This window comes from Oncorhynchus mykiss, chromosome 25 (genome assembly GCF_057628025.1).
Source record: "Oncorhynchus mykiss isolate SJ-2025 chromosome 25, ASM5762802v1, whole genome shotgun sequence".
NCBI classification, from domain to species: domain Eukaryota; kingdom Metazoa; phylum Chordata; class Actinopteri; order Salmoniformes; family Salmonidae; genus Oncorhynchus; species Oncorhynchus mykiss.
In genome coordinates, this window is record NC_143046.1 from 82,129,426 (window position 1) to 82,151,698 (window position 22,273).

The 22,273-nt window shown below is 44.1% G+C and overlaps 1 protein-coding gene across 4 annotated transcripts in view; it reads left to right on the forward strand.

The window, feature by feature from the left end:
* Nucleotides 1–293: 293 nt before the first annotated feature.
* Nucleotides 294–22,273, forward strand: part of LOC110505839 (putative Polycomb group protein ASXL2) — a 29,474-nt gene continuing 7,494 nt past the window's right edge. The window contains exons 1-10 of one of the 4 annotated variants that reach the window (XM_090221278.1): nt 297–485; nt 3,559–3,641; nt 4,593–4,701; nt 8,382–8,613; nt 10,740–10,748; nt 16,537–16,590; nt 16,964–17,082; nt 21,040–21,145; nt 21,423–21,482; nt 21,746–21,909. In XM_090221278.1, coding sequence (XP_090077404.1) covers nt 429–485; nt 3,559–3,641; nt 4,593–4,701; nt 8,382–8,613; nt 10,740–10,748; nt 16,537–16,590; nt 16,964–17,082; nt 21,040–21,145; nt 21,423–21,482; nt 21,746–21,909 — 993 coding nt within the window. In that variant the 5' untranslated portion in view covers nt 297–428. Of the gene's footprint in view, nt 486–3,558; nt 3,642–4,592; nt 4,702–8,381; nt 8,614–10,739; nt 10,749–16,405; nt 16,591–16,963; nt 17,083–21,039; nt 21,146–21,422; nt 21,483–21,745; nt 21,910–22,273 lie in introns of those variants that run through there. The other 3 variants (XM_021585294.3, XM_090221275.1, XM_090221277.1) reach the window with 3 other exon arrangements.

Below are 22,273 nucleotides of genomic sequence, written 5' to 3' on the forward strand. Positions count from 1 at the left end.
TTGGCCACAACAAATAGGGAGAAAGGGAAAAACACCTGCCTTAACGTTTTTCTTTTGTTGAGGATTTACTCGGTAATATTCTATTTTATTATATTATATTTGAGTCTGAGCACCCAATCTCCCCAAAATGTTCTAATTTTCTCACAGTAATTACACTATTAATTATTGTGAGAAAATAACGGTATTATTTTTTATATAACAAAGATCATCTTTAAGATGTAAAACAAATGTGTATTCTATCAAAATTCCAGTGTTTAGTGACAGCTCCATTTGTACAGTAAGATGACATCTCTCTCGGGGTCACATGACACTCTCCTTACAGTAAAATACCAATATGGCAGAAGCGGTGGGTCTTGCGCGGTAACTAAAGCAACATAACACAGGAGCACACTGTCAAATTCAACACTAATCAGTACAAGACCGCAGCGATGAGGGAGAGACAGAAGAAAAAGAAGGGGAGGACATGGGCAGAAGCTGCTAAAACGGTATTTACTCTCGTTCTATTCAACGTGTGTTGTGCTTGTTTTCCCTTCGCTCCCACTAGTACAACTGTGTTTATGAGTTCATGACCCACTGGTGCAGACGAAATGTTGCTTATGCAATGCAAGGCCTTCTTGTCGGCTAGATAAGCACTGGAAGTCCATAAAGATTTGCTTGATAGTCTTGTGGCTTCATTTACAGCAAATAGCTATATCAATGTGTCCATGTAGCTTACAATTGTAGATAGGAAATTGCGAAGAGACATAATTCTTGTTTCGACCGCATACCTACGTATTATTGAGAAAATAACGTCTGTCTTGCGCTGTAAAGTAAACACCAAAGTGTTGCGCTAGCGTAGAGCTAGCCAGTTAGCAAGCTATGTTAGCTCTGAAATTCAATTTGACAGCTTGTTCAGAATTAATAAAATATATTGAAACATGCCCGTTGTCAAGTGTCCAAGTTAGATCTCCAGCTTAGCTCTAATCGCCCTATGTTGGTGGACACAAGCTCTAATGTTGAATAATGACCGATGAAAGACAGCTAGCATGGTAGCCAGCATTGCTAAGCTACAGTAGTTGGCTAGCTAGTAACTTAACTCTAGCTAGCTAGCTAACGTTAGTACATCAGTAGTGTTTCTAAACAATTTATAAAGGTGTTTTAGCTACCTGGTCACTGTATTGGCCATTCAGTAATAGTAAAATGCTTAGCTATAGCTACATGTATTAGCAAATCATTGCTGTTACATTGTAAGCAAAACACACTGACACACACTATATATACAAAAGTATGTGGACAGCCCTGCATTCGGTTATTTCAACCCCACCCGTTGCTGACAGGTGTATAAAATCGAGCACAACGCCATGCAATCTCCATAGACAAACATTGGCAGTAGAATGTCCTTACTGAAGAGCTTAGTGACTTTCAACGTGGTATCATAGGATGCCACCTTTCCAACAAGTCAGTTTGTCAAATTTCTCCCCTGCTAGAGCTGCCCCAGTCAACTGTAAGTGCTGTTATTGTGAAGTGGAAACGTCTAGGAGCAACAACGGCTCAGCCGCGAAGTGGTAGGCCACACAAGCTCACAGAACGGGACCGCCGAGTGCTGAAGCACATAGCGCGTAAAAATCATCTGGCCTCGGTTGCAACACTCACGAACGAGTTCCAAACTGCCTCTGGAAGCAATGTCAGAACAAGAATTGTTCATCGGGAGCCTAAGATCACCATTCGCAATGCCAGGCATCAGCTGGAGTGGTGTAAAGCTTGTCGCCATTGGACTCTGGAGCAGTGGAAATGCGTTTTCTGGAGTGATGAATCAGGCTTCACCATCTGGGTTTGGTGGATGCCAGTAAAACGCTACCTGCCCCAATTTATAGTGCCAACTGTAAAGTTTGGTGGATGAGGATTAAAGGTCTGGGGCTGTTTTTCATGGATCATGAATTATCATGGATTATTTCCAGTGAAGGGAAATCTTATCGCTGCAGCATACAATGACATTCTAGACGATTCTGTACTTCCAACTTTGAGGCAACTGTTTGGGGAAGGCCCTTTTCAGCTGTGCACAAAGCAAAGTCCATACAGAAATGGTTTGTCCAGATCAGTGGGGAAGACCATTACTGGCCTGCACAGAGCCCTGACCTCAACCACATCGAACACCTTTGGGATGAATTGGAACGCCGACTGTGAGCCAGGCCTAATCGCTCAACATCAGTGCTCGACCTCACTAATGCTCTTGTGGCTGATTGGAAGCAAGTCCCCTAGCACTGTTCCAACATCTAGTGGAAAGCCTTCCCAGAAAAGTGGAGGCTGTTATAGCAGTGAAAGGGGGACCAACTCCATATTAATGTCCATGATTTTGGAATGAGATGTTCAACGAACGGGTGTCCACATACTCTTGGTCATGTAGTGTAGCTACTTCTACTAGCTAGTTGTCTGGAAACCCGACGTTGAATTGGATTGAATTCTACATTGGGTAGAAATTTGTGTTTGAACCATTAAACTTTCCTTTCATGACCTTTACAAGCCAGAATGTTTAATAAAATGATATTTTAAAGTAATTTATTGGTTGTCCTTGCTGTTGTTCCTTTTGCTGGTAGGAATGTGAGACAATATCAACAAGAAAGTATGATTACATGAACTTTATGTAATTATACTTTCCTGTGGATTCCTTTTCTCACATTCCAACCCCCCCCAAAAGAACCAACCGCACCGACAACCGGTAAAGTGCTTTTAAAATATTATTTTATTCAACATGTTGACATGTAGATGTCATGAGAGGACACTTTCCTGATTCAAACACTCATTTCTGCTGACATACAATTCAATGCAATTCAACGTCTGGTTTCAGGCTACTTGCTAGGTAGCTGACATGACTACTATTCATATGAAAATCTTTGTGACATCTCATGGCTATGATGGTGGTGGGTGGTGTGATGGTCGTGCTTAGTCTTTCACTTCTTACACAAATACACACACAAAGGAAGTGAATCATGTTTTGATGAGGTCATTTAGCTCTGTCTTATTCCCAGCAAGACATCTATTCTTTCGACACTGGGCAAAGGCATGCAGTACATAGCTACATCATTGGGCGGGAGTTGTCGACAGGCTCAGTCCCAGAGGTTGACTTTTTGTCTAAATCAACCACACCACTAATGACTTAAAAACTCATGGGTCGTATCCGAAGGAGTGCTTATCTAGGATCAGGCCCTCCCTCTCTGCCTAATATTATTCCTTGTGATCTAAAAGGCTAAACTGATTCTAAATCAGTACTTGTATTCATAGTCAGAGCTATAACATCACAGCAGCGAAACTATAGAACAGCTCAGTAGAAGCTTGCTCATTTGGGCATGCTGTAGCGTTTTTCATTTGACCTCATACGTCAGAGCAATTTCATACTCCTAGGTACAACTATAGAATCGTGGGTTGATGATAATGTGTAGTAACACCGTAAGCAATGTGAATACTAGGACAGGTGGAAGTATGTTGTTGTCTATAGGCTAGATGTTGTTTACATTCCTCAAGTGGTTTTAAGCATGTATTACACTGCAATCCATTGATAGATTTTGTGCTGTATTTTTTCAGGTATTGGAAAAGTACCCGAACACACCCATGAGCCACAAAGAGATCCTACAGGTGATCCAGAGGGAGAGACTGAAAGAGATCAGGTAAATGAACCGGTTCTCATGTTTTCTGTGTGTTCTCAAAGGGAAAGGTACCTTAGACTACTTCTTAGATGCCTTCTTTAGCTTCCTTTAGTCCCCATCTCTGTTTGGACTTCAGTTTTGATACACAGGATCGGGGCCCCGTATTCATAAAGTGTATTGAGTACGAGTGCTGATCTAGGATCAGTTTTGTTCTTTTAGATCACAATGAGTAAGATTACATGTACAGGGTGGGACCTGATCCTAGATAAGCATTCCTACTCTGAGACGTTTTATGAATAATTTCCTATTGTATGATTGATTGCTCATGTTCTTTCTCTTTTTATGTTTATTTTCTTGTTGGTAATTATTACATTCACATAATTCTAATTATTTAATTTCTTTTTTTGCTGAATTTTTTTCATTCTTGTCATCCAGAAGGTAAGAGAAAGCTAGTTGTGCCCAACCCCCGTCCCTTGACAAACTCACTAAAATGTTGTTTTATTTTTCCTATTGCATGTTATTTGCAACTTGTAACAACAAGTTTCAGCATGGCATTACGAACATGTTATTGCATGTTATTTACAACTTGTAACAACAAGTTTCAACATGGCATTACGAACATGTTATTGAATGTTATTTACAACTTGTAACAACCAAGTTTCAGCATGGCATTACGAACATGTTATTGCATGTTAGGTATTGTTATTTCAGCCAACACAGCCTAATAATTTCATCAGTTGCTGTTATACTCAGAATACAGTACATTGGTGCTTGATTCACACTATAGGGCCAAACTGAGCCAGGCCAAGCCGAGCTGTACTGGGTTGACCTGCTTGGTCAGAGCGAGCACAGTACAGTTCAAGTCATCTCTTTATTGTGAATCAGGCATTACTGTTCCTCCCTCCGGTGGCCAGTCAGCTGTCTGCTTCATTGAGTGTAACTGGCTGTGTTCCCTTTTCCCCTGTTACCTAGTGGTACTTCCCCGCTGGCATGTCTTAATGCTATGCTCCACACCAACTCTCGCAGTGAAGAAGGGATCTTTTACAAAGTACCTGGACGAATGGGGGTCTACACACTGAAGGTCAGTTTGTAATTTCTATGAATCAAACGCATGTAACAAATGAATGCTGACAAGTGAGATTTACATAGAGTTTTCAGATATGCCCTAGATTTTTTACTAATAGTCAGTGCTACATTGTACAAAATGATATGTTAAAATCATTTATGATGACACTGCTTCTCTTTGGAAAGACATTTTAAAAGTAGAGCAACATTATGACTCACACAGCGAGCTTATCAGACAATTAGACATTCACATGAATCATTGTTCATTGCTCTGAATGTTAGGAGGCACTCAAAGCAGTCCGTGTTATGGGAGTGTGTACTATCTTATGGTGGTGTGTACTGTATATACACGTATATATATATACAGTGGGGCAAAAAAGTATTTAGTCAGCCACCAATTGTGCAAGTTCTCCCACTTAAAAAGATGAGAGAGGCCTGTAATTTTCATCATAGGTGCACTTCAACTATGACAGACAAAATGAGGGGAAAAAATCCAGAAAATCACATTGTAGGATTTTTTATGAATTTATTTGCAAATTATGGTGGAAAATAAGTATTTGGTCAATAACAAAAGTTTATCTCAATACTTTGTTATATACCCTTTGTTGGCAATGACAGAGGTCAAACGTTTTCTGTAAGTCTTCACAAGGTTTTCACATACCGTTGCTGGTATTTTGGCCCATTCCCCCATGCAGATCTCCTCTAGAGCAGTGATGTTTTGGGGCTGTTGCTGGGCAACACAGACTTTCAACTCCCTCCAAAGATTTTCTATGGGGTTGAGATCTGGAGACTGACTAGGCCACTCCAGGACCTTGAAATGCTTCTTACGAAGCCACTACTTCGTTGCCTGGGCGGTGTGTTTGGGATCATTGTCATGCTGAAAGACCCAGCCACGTTTCATCTTCAATGCCCTTGCTGATGGAAGGAGGTTTTAACTCAAAATCTCACAATACATGGCCCCATTCATTCTTTCCTTTACACGGATCAGTCGTCCTGGTCCCTTAGCAGAAAAACAGCCCCAAAGCATGATGTTTCCACCCCCATGCTTCACAGTAGGTATGGTGTTCTTTGGATGCAACTCAGCATTCTTTGTCCTCCAAACACAACGAGTTGAGTTTTTACCAAAAAGTTATATTTTGGTTTCATCTGACCATATGACATTCTCCCAATCTTCTTCTGGATCATCCAAATGCTCTCTAGCAAACTTCAGACAGGCCTGGACATGTACTGGCTTAAGCAGGGGGAGACGTCTGGCACTGCAGGATTTGAGTCCCTGGCGGCGTAGTGTGTTACTGATGGTAGGCTTTGTTACTTTGGTCCCAGCTCTCTGCAGGTCATTCACTAGGTCCCCCCGTGTGGTTCTGGGATTTTTGCTCACCGTTCTTGTGATCATTTTGACCCCACGGGGTGAGATCTTGCGTGGAGCCCCAGATCGAGGGAGATTATCAGTGGTCTTGTATGTCTTCCATTTCCTAATAATTGCTCCCACAGTTGATTTCTTCAAACCAAGCTGCTTACCTATTGCAGATTCAGTCTTCCCAGCCTGGTGCAGGTCTACAATTTTGTTTCTGGTGTCCTTTGACAGCTCTTTGGTCTTGGCCATAGTGGAGTTTGGAGTGTGACTGTTTGAGGTTGTGGACAGGTGTCTTTTATACTGATAACAAGTTCAAACAGGTGCCGTTAATACAGGTAACAAGTGGAGGACAGAGGAGCCTCTTAAAGAAGAAGTTACAGGTCTGTGAGAGCCAGAAATCTTGCTTGTTTGTAAGTGACCAAATACTTATTTTCCACCATAATTTGCAAAACAATTCATTAAAAATCCTACAATGTGATTTTCTGGATTTTTTTTCTCATTTTGTCTGTCATAGGTGAAGTGTACCTATGATGAAAATTACAGGCCTCTCTCATCTTTTTAACTGGGAGAACTTGCACAATTGGTGGCTGACTAAATACTTTTTTGCCCCACTGTACAGTTGAAGTCGGAAGTTTACATACACTTAGGTTGGAGTCATTAAAGTGGCATATGTACAGTTGAAGTCGCAAGTTTACATACGCCTTAGCCAAATACATTTAAACTGAGTTTTTCACAATTCCTGACATTTAATCCTAGTTAGAATTTTCTGTCTTAAGTCAGTTAAGATCACCACTTTATTTTAAGAATGTGAAATGTCAGAATAATTGAATAATTGTAGAGAGAATTATTTATTTCAGCTTTTATTTCTTTCATCACATTCCCAGTGGGTCAGAAGTTTACATACACTCAATTAGTATTTGGTAGCATTGCCTTTAAATTGTTTAACTTGGGTCAAACGTTTCAGGTAGCCTTCCACAAGCTTCCCACAATATGTTGGGTGAATTTTGGCCAATTCCTCCTGACAGAGCTGGTGTAAGGTTTGTAGGCCTCCTTGCTCACACACACTTTTTCAGTTCTGCCCACACATTTTCTATAGGATTGAGGTCAGGGCTTTGTGATGGCCACTCCAATACCTTGACTTTGTTGTCCTTTAGCCATTTTGCCACAACTTTGGAAGTATGCTTGGGGTCATTGTCCATTTGGAAGACCCATTTGCGACCAAGCTTTACTTCCTGACTGATGTCTTGAGATGTTGCTTCAATATAGTATCCACATAATTTTCCTGCCTTATGATGCCATCTATTTTGTGAAGTGCACCAGTCCCTCCTGTAGCAAAGTACCCCCACAACATGATGCTGCCACCCTCGTTCTCCATGGTTGGAATGGTGTTCTTCGGCTTGCAAGCCTCCCCCTTTTTCCTCCAAACTTAACGATGGTCATGATGGCTAAACAGTTCTATTTTTGTTTCATCAGACCAGAGAACATTTCTCCAAAAAGTATGATCTTTGTCCCTATATGCAGTTGCAAACCTTAGTCTGGCTTTTTTATGGCGGTTTTGGAGCAGTGGCTTCTTCCTTGCTGAGCGGCCTTTCAGGTTATGTCGATATAGGACTCGTTTTACTGTGGATATCGATACTTTTGTACCTGTTTCCTCCAGCATCTTCACAAGGTCCTTTGCTGTTGTTCTGGGAGTGATTTGCACTTTTCGCACCAAAGTACGTTCATCTCTAGGAGACAGAAAGCGTCTCCTTCCCGAGCGGTATGACGGTTGCATGGTCGCATGGTGTTTATACTTGCGTACTATTGTTTGTACAGATGAACGTGGTACTTTCAGGCATTTGGAAATTGCTCCCAAGGATGAACCAGACTTGTGGAGGTCTACAAAAAATCAATTCTGAGGTCTTGGCTGATTTCTTTTGATTTTCCAATGATGTCAAGCAAAGAGGCACTGAGTTTGAAGGTAGGCCTTGAAATACATCCACGGGTACACCTCCAATTGACTCAAGTGATGTCAATTAGCCTATCAGAAGCTTTTTAAGCCATGACATCATTTTCTGGAATTTTCCAAGCAGTTTAAAGGCACAGTCAACTTAGTGCATGTAAACCTCTGACCCACTGGAATTGTGATACAGTGAATTATACGTGAAATAATCTTTCTGTAAAGAATTGTTCAGAGAAATTACTTGTGGCAAAATGGCAGATGTCCTAACCGACTTGCTAAAACAATAGTTTGTTAACAAGAAATTTGTGGAGTGGTTTTACGAGTTTTAATGACTCCAACCTATGTGTATGTAAACTTCTGACTTCAACTGTATATGTGTATGTTGTGTGTCTGTGAATAGAAGGACATTGGGGACGTGGTGAAGGAACTGTCTGAGGAGGGGTCGGATGTGAATGAGCTGTCTGAGGGGTCAGAGGAGCTGTCTGAGGAGGGGTCGGAGGTGAAGGAGCTGTCTGAGGAGGGGTCGGAGGAGGGCGGTAGTGATAATCTGTCTGATTCCCAGAGAAGCACAGAGAACAACAACTACAACGCTAACAACCAGGAGGGCAGGAGGGGAAGGTGGAGGAGGAGAGGTATGCTACTATGTCACAATATATTTACAACATCACTCTCCTTTTAATGAGGCAATGGGGAGGAGGATAGTTAGGATATACAGATACCTGACAAAACAGAGGAAACACCAACATACAGTTGGGCCAACACGAGCTAGAACAGCTTCAATGCACCTTGGCATAGATTATACTGTACAGGTTCCTGGAATTCCATTGGAGGGATGCGAAAATATTCTTCCATGAGAAATTCCATAATTACGTGTTTTGCTGATGGTGGTGGAAAACACTGTCTTAGGCACAGCTCCAGAATCTGGTGACTGAGATGGAAATGGCATATTGTTTAAATTGTTTTCATGCTCATCAAACTATTCTGTGACCACTCGTGTCCTGTGGAACGGGGCATGGTCATCCTATGTGGGCATAGCCTGCCCCAGAGAGGAAGTGGCGAAGCGAGAGGTTTTACTCCACCAAAAATCTGTCCATGAAAAGAAGCCCACAAAATGAAGAGTCTTTGTATGGAGGTCAATGATAGAGAGTGGAATTTGGTATTTAAAAAAAATGCTAATTTGCTACGTGACGCTTATTTGGTCAAATAAAAGTTTTGAAATGGTTAGGTTGTTACGAATGCACTGACATAAGTGGACGCACGTGGCATTTCAGCAACTTGACAAAAAAAAACGGCTTTATAATCGGAGTTGTGCCTGTTGTCGTAGAGATAGATAGAGGACTCTTCATGGATATAACCCGTTTTAGCATGGGCATTGCCAATGAGGGCTTCCACCATTTTAAAGTAGTCAACTAGGGTGGGGATTCCTATGAGTTGGGAGCAATCAGCCAATGAAGAAGAATACGTGACATCATGGTGCTGCCCATGCTGTCACAGATGCAATTTTTATTTTAAAAATAATTCAATTTCAACCTTTATTTAACCAGGTAGGCCAGTTGAGAACAAGTTCTCAATTACATCTGCGACCTGGCCAAGATAAAGGAAAGCAGTGCGACAAAAACAACACAGAGTTACACATGGGATAAACAAAAGTACTGTCAATAACACAATAGAAAAATGTATATACAGTGTGTGTAAATGGAGTAATGAGGTAAGGCAATAAAATAGGCCGTAGTAGCGAAGTAATTACAATTTAGCAAATTAACACTGGAGTGATAGATGTGCAGATGATGATGTGCAAGTAGAAATACTGGTGTGCAAAAGGGCAAAAAAGTAAATAAAAACAATATGTGTCACGACTTCCGCCGAAGTCGGTCCCTCTCCTTGTTCGGGTGGTGTTCGGCGGTCGACGTCACCGGCCTTCTAGCCATCATTGATCCATTTTTCATTTTCCATTGGTTTTGTCTTGTCTTCCTACACACCTGGTTCCAATCCCATTCATTACATGTTGTGTATTTAACTCTTTGTTTCCCCTCATGTCCTTGTCAGAGATGGTTTGTTGTATGTAGGTTTGTTATTTGTTCTGGTGTGAGACGGGTTTTGCACCCTATTATGTTATTTTTGTATACTTTGGTTTTCTGAGTTTTTTTGAATGCTTATTAAACAGCTCCGTTTTTACCAAGTTCATTCTCCTGCGCCTGACTTCCCTGCCACCAGCACGCACCGCATTACAGAATCTCTGACCACACTATGGAGTCAGCAGGAGAGGATACCCCGGCCATTGAGGTGGAGGAGCGCATTCAGGAGCATGCAGCAATGCTTTACCAACTTAGCACCGCCATGGATCGCGTTATCCAGACTATGGACCGCTGGGAGAGACAGGGAGTTTTTCCTCGCCTCCACCAGCCCAACCGGGGTCTCTCTTGAGCGCCCCTTTCCCGCCTGATCCAAGTGGAATCCGTCTCTCCTTACCCCAGGAGTACGATGGGAGGGCTGCGAACTGCCAGGGGTTTTTGTTGCAGTTGAACCTTTATCTGGCCACTGTCCACCCGGCTCCATCGGACCGGGAGAGGGTGTCCGCCCTCGTCTCCTGCCTCACCGGGACAGCCCTGGAATGGGCCAATGCTGTGTGGAGAGAGGGAGATGTGGCGTTGGACCAGTTTGAGGAGGTCACCCGCCGTTTCCGGTCAGTTCTCGACCACCCGCCCGAGGGTTGAGCGGCGGGGGAGCACCTCTACCATCTGAGGCAGGATACGAGGAGCGCCCAGGAGTTTAGGACACTGGCTGCCAGCGCGGGATGGAATGACAGGGCCCTGACCGACCATTATCGTTGCAGTCTGCGCGAGGAAGTCCGGCGATAACGGTCTGCAGAGACACCACCCTCACTTTCGACCAGCTGGTGGATCTGTCCATCCGGCTGGACAACCTGCTGGCTACTCGCAGACGTCCAGATCGGGGTTTGGTAGTTCCATCCTCCCGCACACCCTCTCCGATACCTATGGAGCTGGGAGGGGCGGTACGCAGGGAGACCGGAGGGGGATCCCGCTCGTGCACCATCTGTCACACTGCCTGTCGGTGCCGGGTTGGTTCCTCTGGGAATCGAGGCAGCAGGCAGGGCGCTCTGGCGTCACCCTAGGTGAGCCGGCACCATTCTCACCCAGAGCCCTCTGTTGCACATATGTTTGTCTGTCGCTTTTCCTGAGTTTTCCCCATATTCCCAGCATAAGGCGCTCATAGATTCAGGCGCGGCTGGAATTTTATTGATAGGGACCCCATTTTTCCCGTGGATGTGCCCTTCCCCGTTCACGCCTTAGAGAGTTGACCATTAGGGTCAGGGGTGATTAAGGAGGTCACCGCGCCATTGGGTATGGTGACGCAAGGGGGTCATACGGAGAGAATTAGTCTCTTTCTTATTGACTCTCCTGCGTTTCCCGTGGTGCTGTCATAACTCCACTGTTTCTTGGCCACAGAGGGCTCTCACGGGTTGGTCGCGAGAGTGCTCAGGTAGGTGTTTAGGGGTTTCCGTAGGTGCTACAACGGTGGAGAGTCCAGACCAGGTCTCCACCGTGCACATTCCCCCTGAATATGACGATTTGACTCTCGCCTCTCGATTACCACCTCATCTACGGTGCGATTGTGCGATAGACCTCCTGGTAGATGCTGCACTTCCCAGGAGTCACATGTATCCCCTCTCACAGGCGGAGACGGAGGCTATGGAAACCGAATCCCTGCGTCAGGGGTACATTCGGTCCTCCACTTCACCCGCCTCAGAGTTAATTTTTTGTGAAGAAGAAGGATGGGGGTCTGCGCCCGTGTATTGACTATCGGGGTCTGAATCAGATCACTGTGAGGTATAGTTACCCGCTACCGCCCATAGCTACAGTGATAGAGTCAATGCACAGGCGCACTTCTTCACTTCACTTCGCTTACATCCTGGTGCGTATCTGAGAGGGAGATGAGTGGAAGGCGGCTTTCAGTACCACCTCAGGGCACTATGAGTATCTCATCATGCCGTACGGGTTGATGAATGCGCCATCAGTCTTCCAAGCCTTTGTAGACGAGATTTTCAGGGACCTGCACGGGCAGGGTGTAGTGATGTATATTGATGACATCTTGATATACTCCGCTACACGCGCTGAGCATGTGTCCCTGGTGCGCAGAGTGCTTGGTCGCCTGCTGGAGCATGACCGTCAAGGCTGAGAAATGCCTGTTTTTCCAGCAGGCCGTCTCCTTCCTAGGGTATCCCATTTCCACTTCAGGGGTGGAGATGGAGAGTGACCGCATTGCAGCCGTGTGTAATTGGCCGACTCGCACCATGGTAAAGGAGGTGCAGCGGTTCTTAGGGTTTGCCAATTACTACCGGAGGTTTATCCAGGGTTTTGGTCAGGTGGCAGCTCCCATTACCTCACTGCTGAAGGGGGGCCCGGTGCGCTTGCAGTGGTCAGTTGAAGCGGACAGGGCTTTTGGTCACCTAAGGGCTCTGTTTACCTCGGCTCCCGTGCTGGCCCATCCGGATCCCTCTTTGGCGTTCATAGTGGAGGTGTACGCGTCTGAGGCTGGGATAGGAGCTGTGCTCTCTCAGCGCTCGGGTACGCCACCGAAGCTCCGCACCTGTGCCTTCTTCTCGAAGAAACTCAGCCCGGTGGAGCGAAACTATGATGTGGGGGACTGGGAGCTGTTGGCTGTCGTCAAGGCATTTGGAGACATTGGCTTGAGGGGGCTAGACACCCTTTTGTCATCTGGACTGACCACCGTAATCTGGAGTACATCTGGGCGGCGAGGAGACTGAACCCTCATACAGACCTCATACAGACCAGGCTCCCAGAACGCGAAGGCAGATGCATTGTCCCGGCTGTATGACACAGAGGAGCTGCCCATGGATCCCACTCCCATACTCCCCGCCTCTTGCCTGGTAGCACCGGTAGTGTGGGAGCTGAACGCGGAAATTGTTTACACACATCTTCCGGCACTACGGGGTGCCTAAGGATATAGTGTCTGATCGAGGTCCCCAGTTCACTTCAAGGGTCTGGAAGGGGTCTGGGGTTTCGGTTAGCCTTACCTCAGGTATTCACCCCGAGAGTAACGGGCAGGTGGAGAGAGTAAACCAGGTTGTGGAAGGTTTCTGAGGTCCTATTGCCAGGACCGGCCGGGGGAATGGGCAGCGTTCATGCCCTGGGCCGAGATGGCCCAGAACTCGCTCCGTGACTCCTCCACAAACCTCACTCCCTTCCTTGGCATCAGAGTCAGACCGAGGCTCCTGCGGTGGACGACTGGTTCCGGCGCGCGGAGGAGCCAGAAAGTGGGCGCAGACCGTCACCGCAGTGAAGCCCCGGTGTTCGATCGGGGGGGTACTGTCCCGACTTCCGCTGAAGTCGGTCGGTCCCGCTCCTTGTTCGGGTGGTGTTCGGGCGGTCGACGTCACCGACCTTCTAGCCATCATTGATTGATCCATTTTTCATTTTCCATTGGTTTTGTCTTGGACTTCCTACATACCTGGTTCCAATCACATTCATTACATGTTGTGTATTTAACCCTCTGTTTCCCCTCATGTCCTTGTCAGAGATTGTTTGTTGTATGTAGGTGTGTTATTTGTTCTGGTGTGAGACGGGTTTTGCACCCTATTATGTTATTTTGTATACTTTGGTTTTCTGAGTTTTTTTAAAATGTTTATTAAACAGCTCCATTTTTGCCAAGTTCATTCTCCTGCGCCTGACTTCCCTGCCACCAGCACGCACCGCATTACAATATGGGGATGAGGTAGGTAGTTGGGTGTGCTATTTACAGATGGGCTATGTACAGCTGCAATGATTGGTAAGCTGCTCAGATAGCTGATGCTTAAAGTTAGTGAGGGAGATATGTCTCCAACTTCAGTGATTTTTGCAATTCGTTCCAGTCATTGGCAGCAGAGAACTGGAAGGAAAGGCGGCCAAAGTGGGTGTTGTTATGGTGACCAGTGAACAGAGATTAGGCAGAGCTTTACCTAGCAAAGACTTATAGATGACCTGGAGCCAGTGGGTCTGGCGACGAGAGCATACAGGTCGCAGTGGTGGGTAGTATTTGGGGCTTTGGTGACAAAACGGATGGCACTGTGATAGACTGCATCCAGTTTGCTGAGTAGTGTTGGAGGCTATTTTGTAGATGACATCGCGGAAGTCGAGGATCGGTAGGATAATCAGTTTTACGAGGGCGTGTTTGGCAGTGTGAGTGAAGGAGGCTTTGTTGCAAAATAGGAAGCTGATTCTAGATTTAATTTTGGATTGGAGATGCTTAATATGAGTCTGGAAGGAGAGTTTACAGTCCAGCCAGACACCTATATATTTGTAGTTGTCCACATATTCTAAGTCAGAACCGTCCAGAGTAGTGATGCTAGTCGGGTGGGCGGGTGCGGGCAGCGATCAGTTGAAGAGCATGCATTTAGTTTTTACTAACGTTTAAGAGCAGTTGGAGGCCCCGGAAGGAGTGTTGTATGGCATTGAAGCTCGTTTGGATGTTTGTTAACACAGTGTCCAAAGAAGGGCCAGATGTATACAGAATGGTGTCGTCTGCGTAGAGGTGGATCAAGGAATCACCCGCAGCAAGAGAGACATCATTGATATATACAGAAAAAAGAGTCGGCCTGAGAATTGAACCCTCTGGTACCTCCATAGATACTGCCAGAGGTCCGGACAACAGGCCCTCCGATTTGACACACTGAACTCTATCTGAGGTGAACCAGGTGAGACAGTCATTTGAGAAACCAAGGCTGTTGAGTCTGCCGATAAGATTACGGTGATTGACAGAGTCGAAAGCCTTGGCTAGGTCGATGAAGACGGCTGCACAGTACTGTCTTTTATCGATGGTGGTTATGATATCGTTTAGTACCTTGAGCGTGGCTGAGGTGCACCCGTGACCAGCTCGGAAACCGGATTGTACAGCGGAGAAGGTACAGTGAGTTTCAAAATGGTCGGTGATCTGTTTATTAACTTGGCTTTCGAAGACTTTAGAAAGGCAGGGTAGGATGTTACAGTTTGGGTCTAGAGTGTCTCCCCCTTTTTGGAGAGGGGGATGACCTCGGCAGCTTTCCAGTCTTTAGGAATCTTAGACGATACGAAAGAGAGGTTGAACAGACTAGTAATAGGGGTTGCAACAATGGCGGCGGATAATTTTAGAAAGAGAGGGTCCAGATTGTCTAGCCCAGCTGATTTGTACAGGTCCAGGTTTTGCAGCTCTTTCAGAACATCTGCTATCTGGATTTGGGTGAAAGAGAAGCTGGGGAGGCTTGGGCAAGTAGCTGTGCGGGGTGTGGAGCTGTTGGTTGGGGTTGGGGTTGCCAGGAGGAAAGCATGGCCAGCTGTAGAGAAATGCTTTTTGAAATTCTCGATTATCGTGGATTTATCGGTGGTGACAGTTTTTCCTAGCCTCGGTGCAGTGGGCAGCTGGGAGGAGGTGTTCTTATTCTCCATGGACTTTACAGTGTCCCAGAACTTTTTGAAGTTAGCTACAGGATGCAAATTTCTTTTTGAAAAAGCTAGCCTTTGCTTTCCTAACTGACTGTGTGTATTGGTTCCGTACTTCCCTGAAAAGTTGCATATCGCAGGGACTATTTGATACTAGTGCAGTACGCCATAGGATGCTTTTGTCTGGTCGAGGGCAGTCAGGTCTGGAGTGAACCAAGGGCTATATCTGTTCTTAGATCTACATTTTTTGAAAGGGGCATGCTTATTTAAGATGGGGGGGGAAATTACTTTTAAAGAACAACCAGGCATCCTCAACTGTTATAGCTATAATGGCACAGATACAAAGATGATTCCTCTGTCTATCTCTATGGCCTGGTGTGTACACATGTATCTGCCCTCTCATTGGCTAGAGTGGTCCCACCTGATCTCGCCTCTTTCATCTTTGAGGACATGTATTTACATTATTAGAGTGGTCACTCTAATATCTTGTCAATATAATAGACAAACTTGTCCTGCCCAGCATTTTTATACATGACCCTAAGCATGATGGGATGTTAAGCTTAATTAACTCAGGAACCACACCTGTGTGGAAAGCATCTTCTTTCAATATACTTTGTATCTGTCGTTTTCTCAAGTGTTTCCATTATTTTGGCAGTTGCCTATATGTCAGCTTCACCCTTTCCCATGATGACTAGGCTATATAATTGCACTACTTGAAATTGACTGAAATGGGTGCTGATGCTCATTTGGGTGCAGACCGTTACTCTTTTTGGGTGCCAGGCCCACCCAAATATGAAGTTATTGTGGTGTTTCTATTTTCCCTATTGAGTTTGCAGCTTTACATCTTGTGATAAATACAGTACATACATCAGACTGTTTCCCATCTTAGTAACACTTTAGAAGGAGTTGTAAGTTTCGGCCGTTTCTGTCATTATTTCTTTCCTGTTATAACAGGAAATAGTTTTTTTTTAAATTACGTTTGAGCCACACTTCCTCATGTACACATATGAATGAGTTAAGGAAGTAATAGCTTATCTTCTGAACACAAGGACATCTTGTTTTCTGTTTTTGTTTTCTATTGTTATTGTTTTTAAAACCATTGCAACAAAAAAAATCAATCAGAGCAAATGCTATCAAAAGAACCACAGAGACACAAGTCAAAGGGTTACAGCTACGGTGAGTGAGAAATGAACATGTAAGCCTTGTAAAAAAAAAAACAGGAAATAGCTGTTGTTTTAAGTAATATTGCTACTAGCAGGTGGGTTTTTGGTGGTTGAAAAGACAATTCTTCATTTAAAAAGGCAAACTGTTGTGTATGTTTTCATCCATTTTTTGATGAATTCATTAACTAGATGCAACATATTTGATAGTGTATGATTTCAAAAAAACATCTACTTTGGTGTATCCATCTTAAAGATGAACTGAAACACTAAAATAACATCAATTTCATGTTGAGGAAATCGGGCTTTTTGGATGTGAACATTTCTAAGCCTAATAATGTGTTGTTGACTGTCTATCTAAGTTGTGCTATGTTGTGTTTCCTTCCCAGGGCCTTCCAAGCTGCCGCCCGATCCGTTGTCTCCTCAGCCACGCTGTTCATCTCCCTCTGTCCCCAGCAGCAAGCTCATCTCTCCTTCACAGAAACACTGCAAGAAGGCCCTCAAACAGGTACAGTAGGCTAGTGTGCTGATGCTCCATCGTCTTCGGTCTCAATTTCACTGATTAATAGAGATGTAAAAGAGATATTTTCTCAAAAAGACTAACCTAATAAAGGTTAAACAAGGTACTGCTGCTGACCTGTTGCCTCCTGAGTGCCTATCAGTGTCTCAGTGATGCTCCCTGTGCTAATATAGCTCTAATTTCTGTAATGTGGCTAATAAAATACCAGTTTTGTCAAATAAATGCAGACATGACGTTCACGGTGCTTGTTAAATTTAACCGCTTCTTTGTTACAAAAACATATTGTGTAAGTTATTTGAAAAACACAATGGGATGTGGGTGAGAGGGAAAAATAAACACCTTTTTCTGAGTTGTATTAATTTCCTCACAAACCTTCCCATTGGTCTTCCTTAGCTTGCATCTGAAATGGCAACCTATTCCCTATATAGTGCACAACTTTTTACCAGAGCCCTGCTGGCCCTGGTTAAAAGTAGCGCACCATATTGGGTGCCATTTTGGTCGCACCATTAGCCTTTTGTGCTCTGCATAATTAGATTTCAGTTGATTGCAGATCGTAATGAGTTCCATCTGCAATGCTGTGGAATTTTCAGCTGTGTGTGTAAGAACAGTTTTAGGGGTTTATTAGACAAAAAGAAACCCTAGTCAGATGAAGATTTGGCTCCAAGGTGAGGCATACAGAGTAGACATTGGGTTTATTTTCCATCTGTAACTGTTATATACTGGGACGGCAGGTATACTAGTCGTTAGAGCGCTGGTTGCAAGATCAAATCCCTGAGCTGACAAGGTAAAAATCTGTCGATCTGCCCCTGAACGAGGCAGTTAACCCACTGTTCCTAGGCCGTCATTGAAAATAAGAATTTGTTAACCTTTTCGGGCTAGGGGGCAGTATTTTCACGTCCGGATGAAAACCATGCCCAAAGTAAACTGCCTGCTAGTCAAGCCCAGAAGCTAGGATATGCATATTATTAGTAGATCTGGATAGAAAACACTCTGAAGTTTCTAAAACTGTTTGAATGATGTCTGTGAGTATAACAGAACTTATTTGGCAGGCGAAAACCCGAGGACAAACCATCCAGGAAATATTATTTTTAGGTCACTCTCTTTTCAATGGGGTTTCATTGGGAATCTAGAATTCTGAGGCAGTTGCTTGCAGTTCCTATCGCTTCCACTGGATGTCAACAGTCTTTAGAAATTGGTTGATGTTTTTCCTTTGTGTAATGAAGAAGTAGCCCTTTTCAGGACGAGGGTCGAGTGAAGTGTACTGTTTGATAGAGGCGCGTGACCTGAAAAGCACGCTCCACTTTGTTTTCCTCCGGTATTGAACACAGTTTATCCCGTCTTTGTTTGAAATGTTTGGACAACGATTATAGGTAACCTATGAGATATTTTGTAGTCATGTGGCGCGAGTTGGAACCTGTGTTTTTCTGGATCAAACTCGCCAAATAAATTGATATTTTGGATATATAACGACGGAATTAATCGAACAAAAGGACCATTTGTGATATTTATGGGACATATTGGAGTGCCAACAGAAGAAGCTCGTCAAAGGTCTGGCGGGTTGAATTATGATTGTCTGTCTTTGTTTGATGGGGTGCTGTCCTCAGATAATAGCATGGTTTGCTTTCGCCGTAAAGCCTTTTTGAAATCTGACACAGCGACTGGATTAACAAGAAGTTTATCTTTAATCCTATGTATAACACTTGTATCTTTCATCAATGTTTATGATGATTATTTCTGTAATTTGATTTGGCTCTCTGCAATTTCACCAGATGTTATTTGAGAATGCATTACTGAACATAACACGCCAATTTAAACTGAGGTTTTTGGACATAAAGAGGGACTTTATTGAACAAAACAAACATGTATTGTGTAACATGGAGTCCTGGGAGTGCCACCAGATGAAGATCATCAAAGGTTAGTGATTAATTTAATCGCCTTTTCTGACTTTTGTGAGGACTCTCCTTGGCTGGAAAATATCTGTATGGTTTTTGTGGCTAGGCGCTGTCCTAACATAATCGCATGGTGTGCTTTTGTCGTAAAGCCTTTTTGGAATCTGATGGCTAGATTAACAATGGCTAGATTAACAAGAAGTTAAGCTTTCATTTGGTGTATTGCACTTGTGAATGTATGAAAGTTAAATATTTCTAATATTTTTTTTTGAATTTCGCGCTCTGCCATTTCACCGGATGTTGTCGAAACGTTCCGCTTGCGGAACCCCTAGCCGTAAAAGTTTTTAACTGAATTGCCTAGTTAAATAAAGGTTAAATAAATAAATACATAAATAAATAAAATAATAAATACTGTAAAAATAGAAAGAATGAAGAATAGTGAATGATTTGGTCTCGTGAAAATTTAGGCTAATGCAACTTATTTCATTGTGTAATTTTTTAAAATCATTTACCTGATAGACAGTACGACTAATTTGCGATAGTGATGATTCTAAACTCATCAAAATAAGAAACGTCCCTCTTTCAGGACCTTGTCTTTCAAAGATAATTCATAAAAATCCAAATAACTTCACAGATCTTCATTGTAAAGGGTTTAAACACTGTTTCCCATGCTTTTTCGATGAACCATAAACAATTAATGAACATGCACCTGTGGAACGGTCATTTTGACACTAACAGCTTACAGACGGTAGGCAATTAAGGTCACAGTTATGAAAACGTAGGACACTAAAGAGGCCTTTCTACTGACTCTGAAAAACACCAAAAGAAAGATGCCCAGGGTCCCTGCTCATCTGCATGAAGATGCCTTAGGCATGCTGCAAGGAGGCATGAGGACTGCTGATGTGGCCAGGGAAATAAATTGCAATTCTGTACTGTGAGACGCCTAAGAGTGCTACAGGGAGACAGGACAGACAGCTGATCGTTCTCGCAGTGGCAGACCACATGTAACAACACCTGCACAGGATCGGTACATCCGAACATCACACCTGCGGGACAGGTACAGGATGGCAACAACAATTGCCCGAGTTACACCAGGAATGCACAATCCCTCCATCAGTGCTCAGACTGTCCGCAATAGGCTGAGAGAGGCTAGACTGAGGGCTTGTAGGCCTGTTGTAAGGCAGGTCCTCACCAGACATCACCGGCAACAACGTCGCCTATGGGCACAAACCACCGTCGCTGGACCAGAGAGGACTGGCAAAAAGTGCTATTCACTGACGAATCACGGCTTTGTCTCACCAAGGGTGATGGTCGGATTCGTGTTTATCGTCGAAGGATGGAGCGTTACACCGAGGCCTGTACTCTGGAGCGGGATCGATTTGGAGGTGGATGGTCTGTGGCGTCATGGTCTGGGGTGGTGTGTCACAGCATCATCGGACTGAGCTTGTTGTCATTGCAGGCAATCTCAAAGCTGTGCGTTACAGGGAAGACATCCTTCTCCCTCATGTGGTACCCTTCCTGCAGGCTCATCCTGACATGACCCTCCAGCATGACAATGCCACCAGACATACTGCTCGTTGTTAAGTTTGCTGAAAATAAACGCAGTTGACAGTGAGAGGACGTTTATTTTTTTGTTGAGTTTAGAATACATCACATGATATACACTACACATTTGGTTCAAAATGTTAATTATAAACTGGGTGGTTCGAGCCCTGAATGCTGATTGGCTGACAACCGTGGTATATCAGACTGTATATCACGAGTATGACAAAACATTTATTTTTACCGCTCTAATTATGTTAGTAACCCATTTATAATAGTAATAAGGCACCTTGGGGGTTTGTGGTATATGGCCAATATACCACAGCTAAGGACTGTATCCGCGTTGCGTCTTGCCTAAGAACAGTCCTTAGCTGTGGTATATTGGCCATATACCACACCCACTTGGGCCTTAATGCTTAATTATGCCACGTAGAGTCTAAGACAGGAGCTGACATTCATCTTGGCACTGGTAAATAATCTATAATTTTCCTTCTTCCTCTTCTCTGTCCCCCAGGCCCTGAAGCAGCAGCAGCAGAGGAACCAGCGGAGACAAGGGGGCATGCCCACAACCTCCAGCCCTAGACTACTGCTTAAGACTGACACCATTGCCACTAAGTCCGGTAGGTGACAGACTTTCACATCTCCAGTACACTACGTTGTTGATATACATCCTTAGTAGAAGCCTACAGGAAACACAAACAATCACTGTTGATGATGATCAGTGGTCATCTCAAGTCTAGCACTAGTCTCTACCCTTATACAAAGCAGTGTGGTTATGGCTTTCTTATCCAAGTTCTAAAAAAGGGTGGGAAACATTTTAAATGCAGTGTATCCACTTGTGTGGCTAAATTGTGTTTAAATCGAATCGTGTTCCTCTCTCTCTGTCTGACCAAGCAGACTCCTGTCCTGCTGCTGGTACCAGGAAGATGTCCCAGAGGTCCAGTCGACTCAGTGCACGTCAGTAGTAGACTCATCCAGCTCGTCTTTGTCATTTACATATAGCAGGCCAGTATACATGCCAGTCTGTTGGACTGGTCCCAGATCTATTTGTGCTGTCGTGCCAACTCCTATGGTTAATGACACGTCAAACATAGCAACAACCATAGGAGTTGTCTACAGCACAAACAGATCTGGGACCAGGCTCAGTATAGTACCAAGTCTCTGTATCCTCTCTTGTTGTTTTGTATGATTTTACTCTTCTCTTGTGTTGTTGTCTCCAGGGCAACTGAAGCGTACCAAGTGTGCAGAGATAGACGTTGAGACACCAGACTCTATCCTGGTTAACACCAATCTGCGTGCCCTGATCAACAAACACACCTTCTCTGTTCTGCCCACAGAGTGCCAAGAGAGGCTACTGACGCTACTGCCTGAGGTCGACCAACAGGTGGGGCCATACTAGATATCATCAGGTCTCTAGCGACAGAGAGGTTTAAAACCAAGAGACTCAACATGCGATTAATTCCTGTAATCGTCCATCTGTATAATTCCTGTTTTCATTATTCGGATTCCATTGCAAAATGTTTAGTCTGTTGCGAAACATTTTGCAATGGAAACCGTTTACTCCAAATGGAAAATGTTTTGCAAAGAAAACTAAAGTTTATGGTGGACACTTTCAGGTAGGTTCCTCCCCGTTTCCTTCCGTTTGCTCTGTTTGGTTCCTGGGGTAAACGGTAAATGATTTCTGTTGCAAAGTGTTGTGCAACAGACAAAACATTTTGCAACAGGATCCGACTAATGAATACACCCCA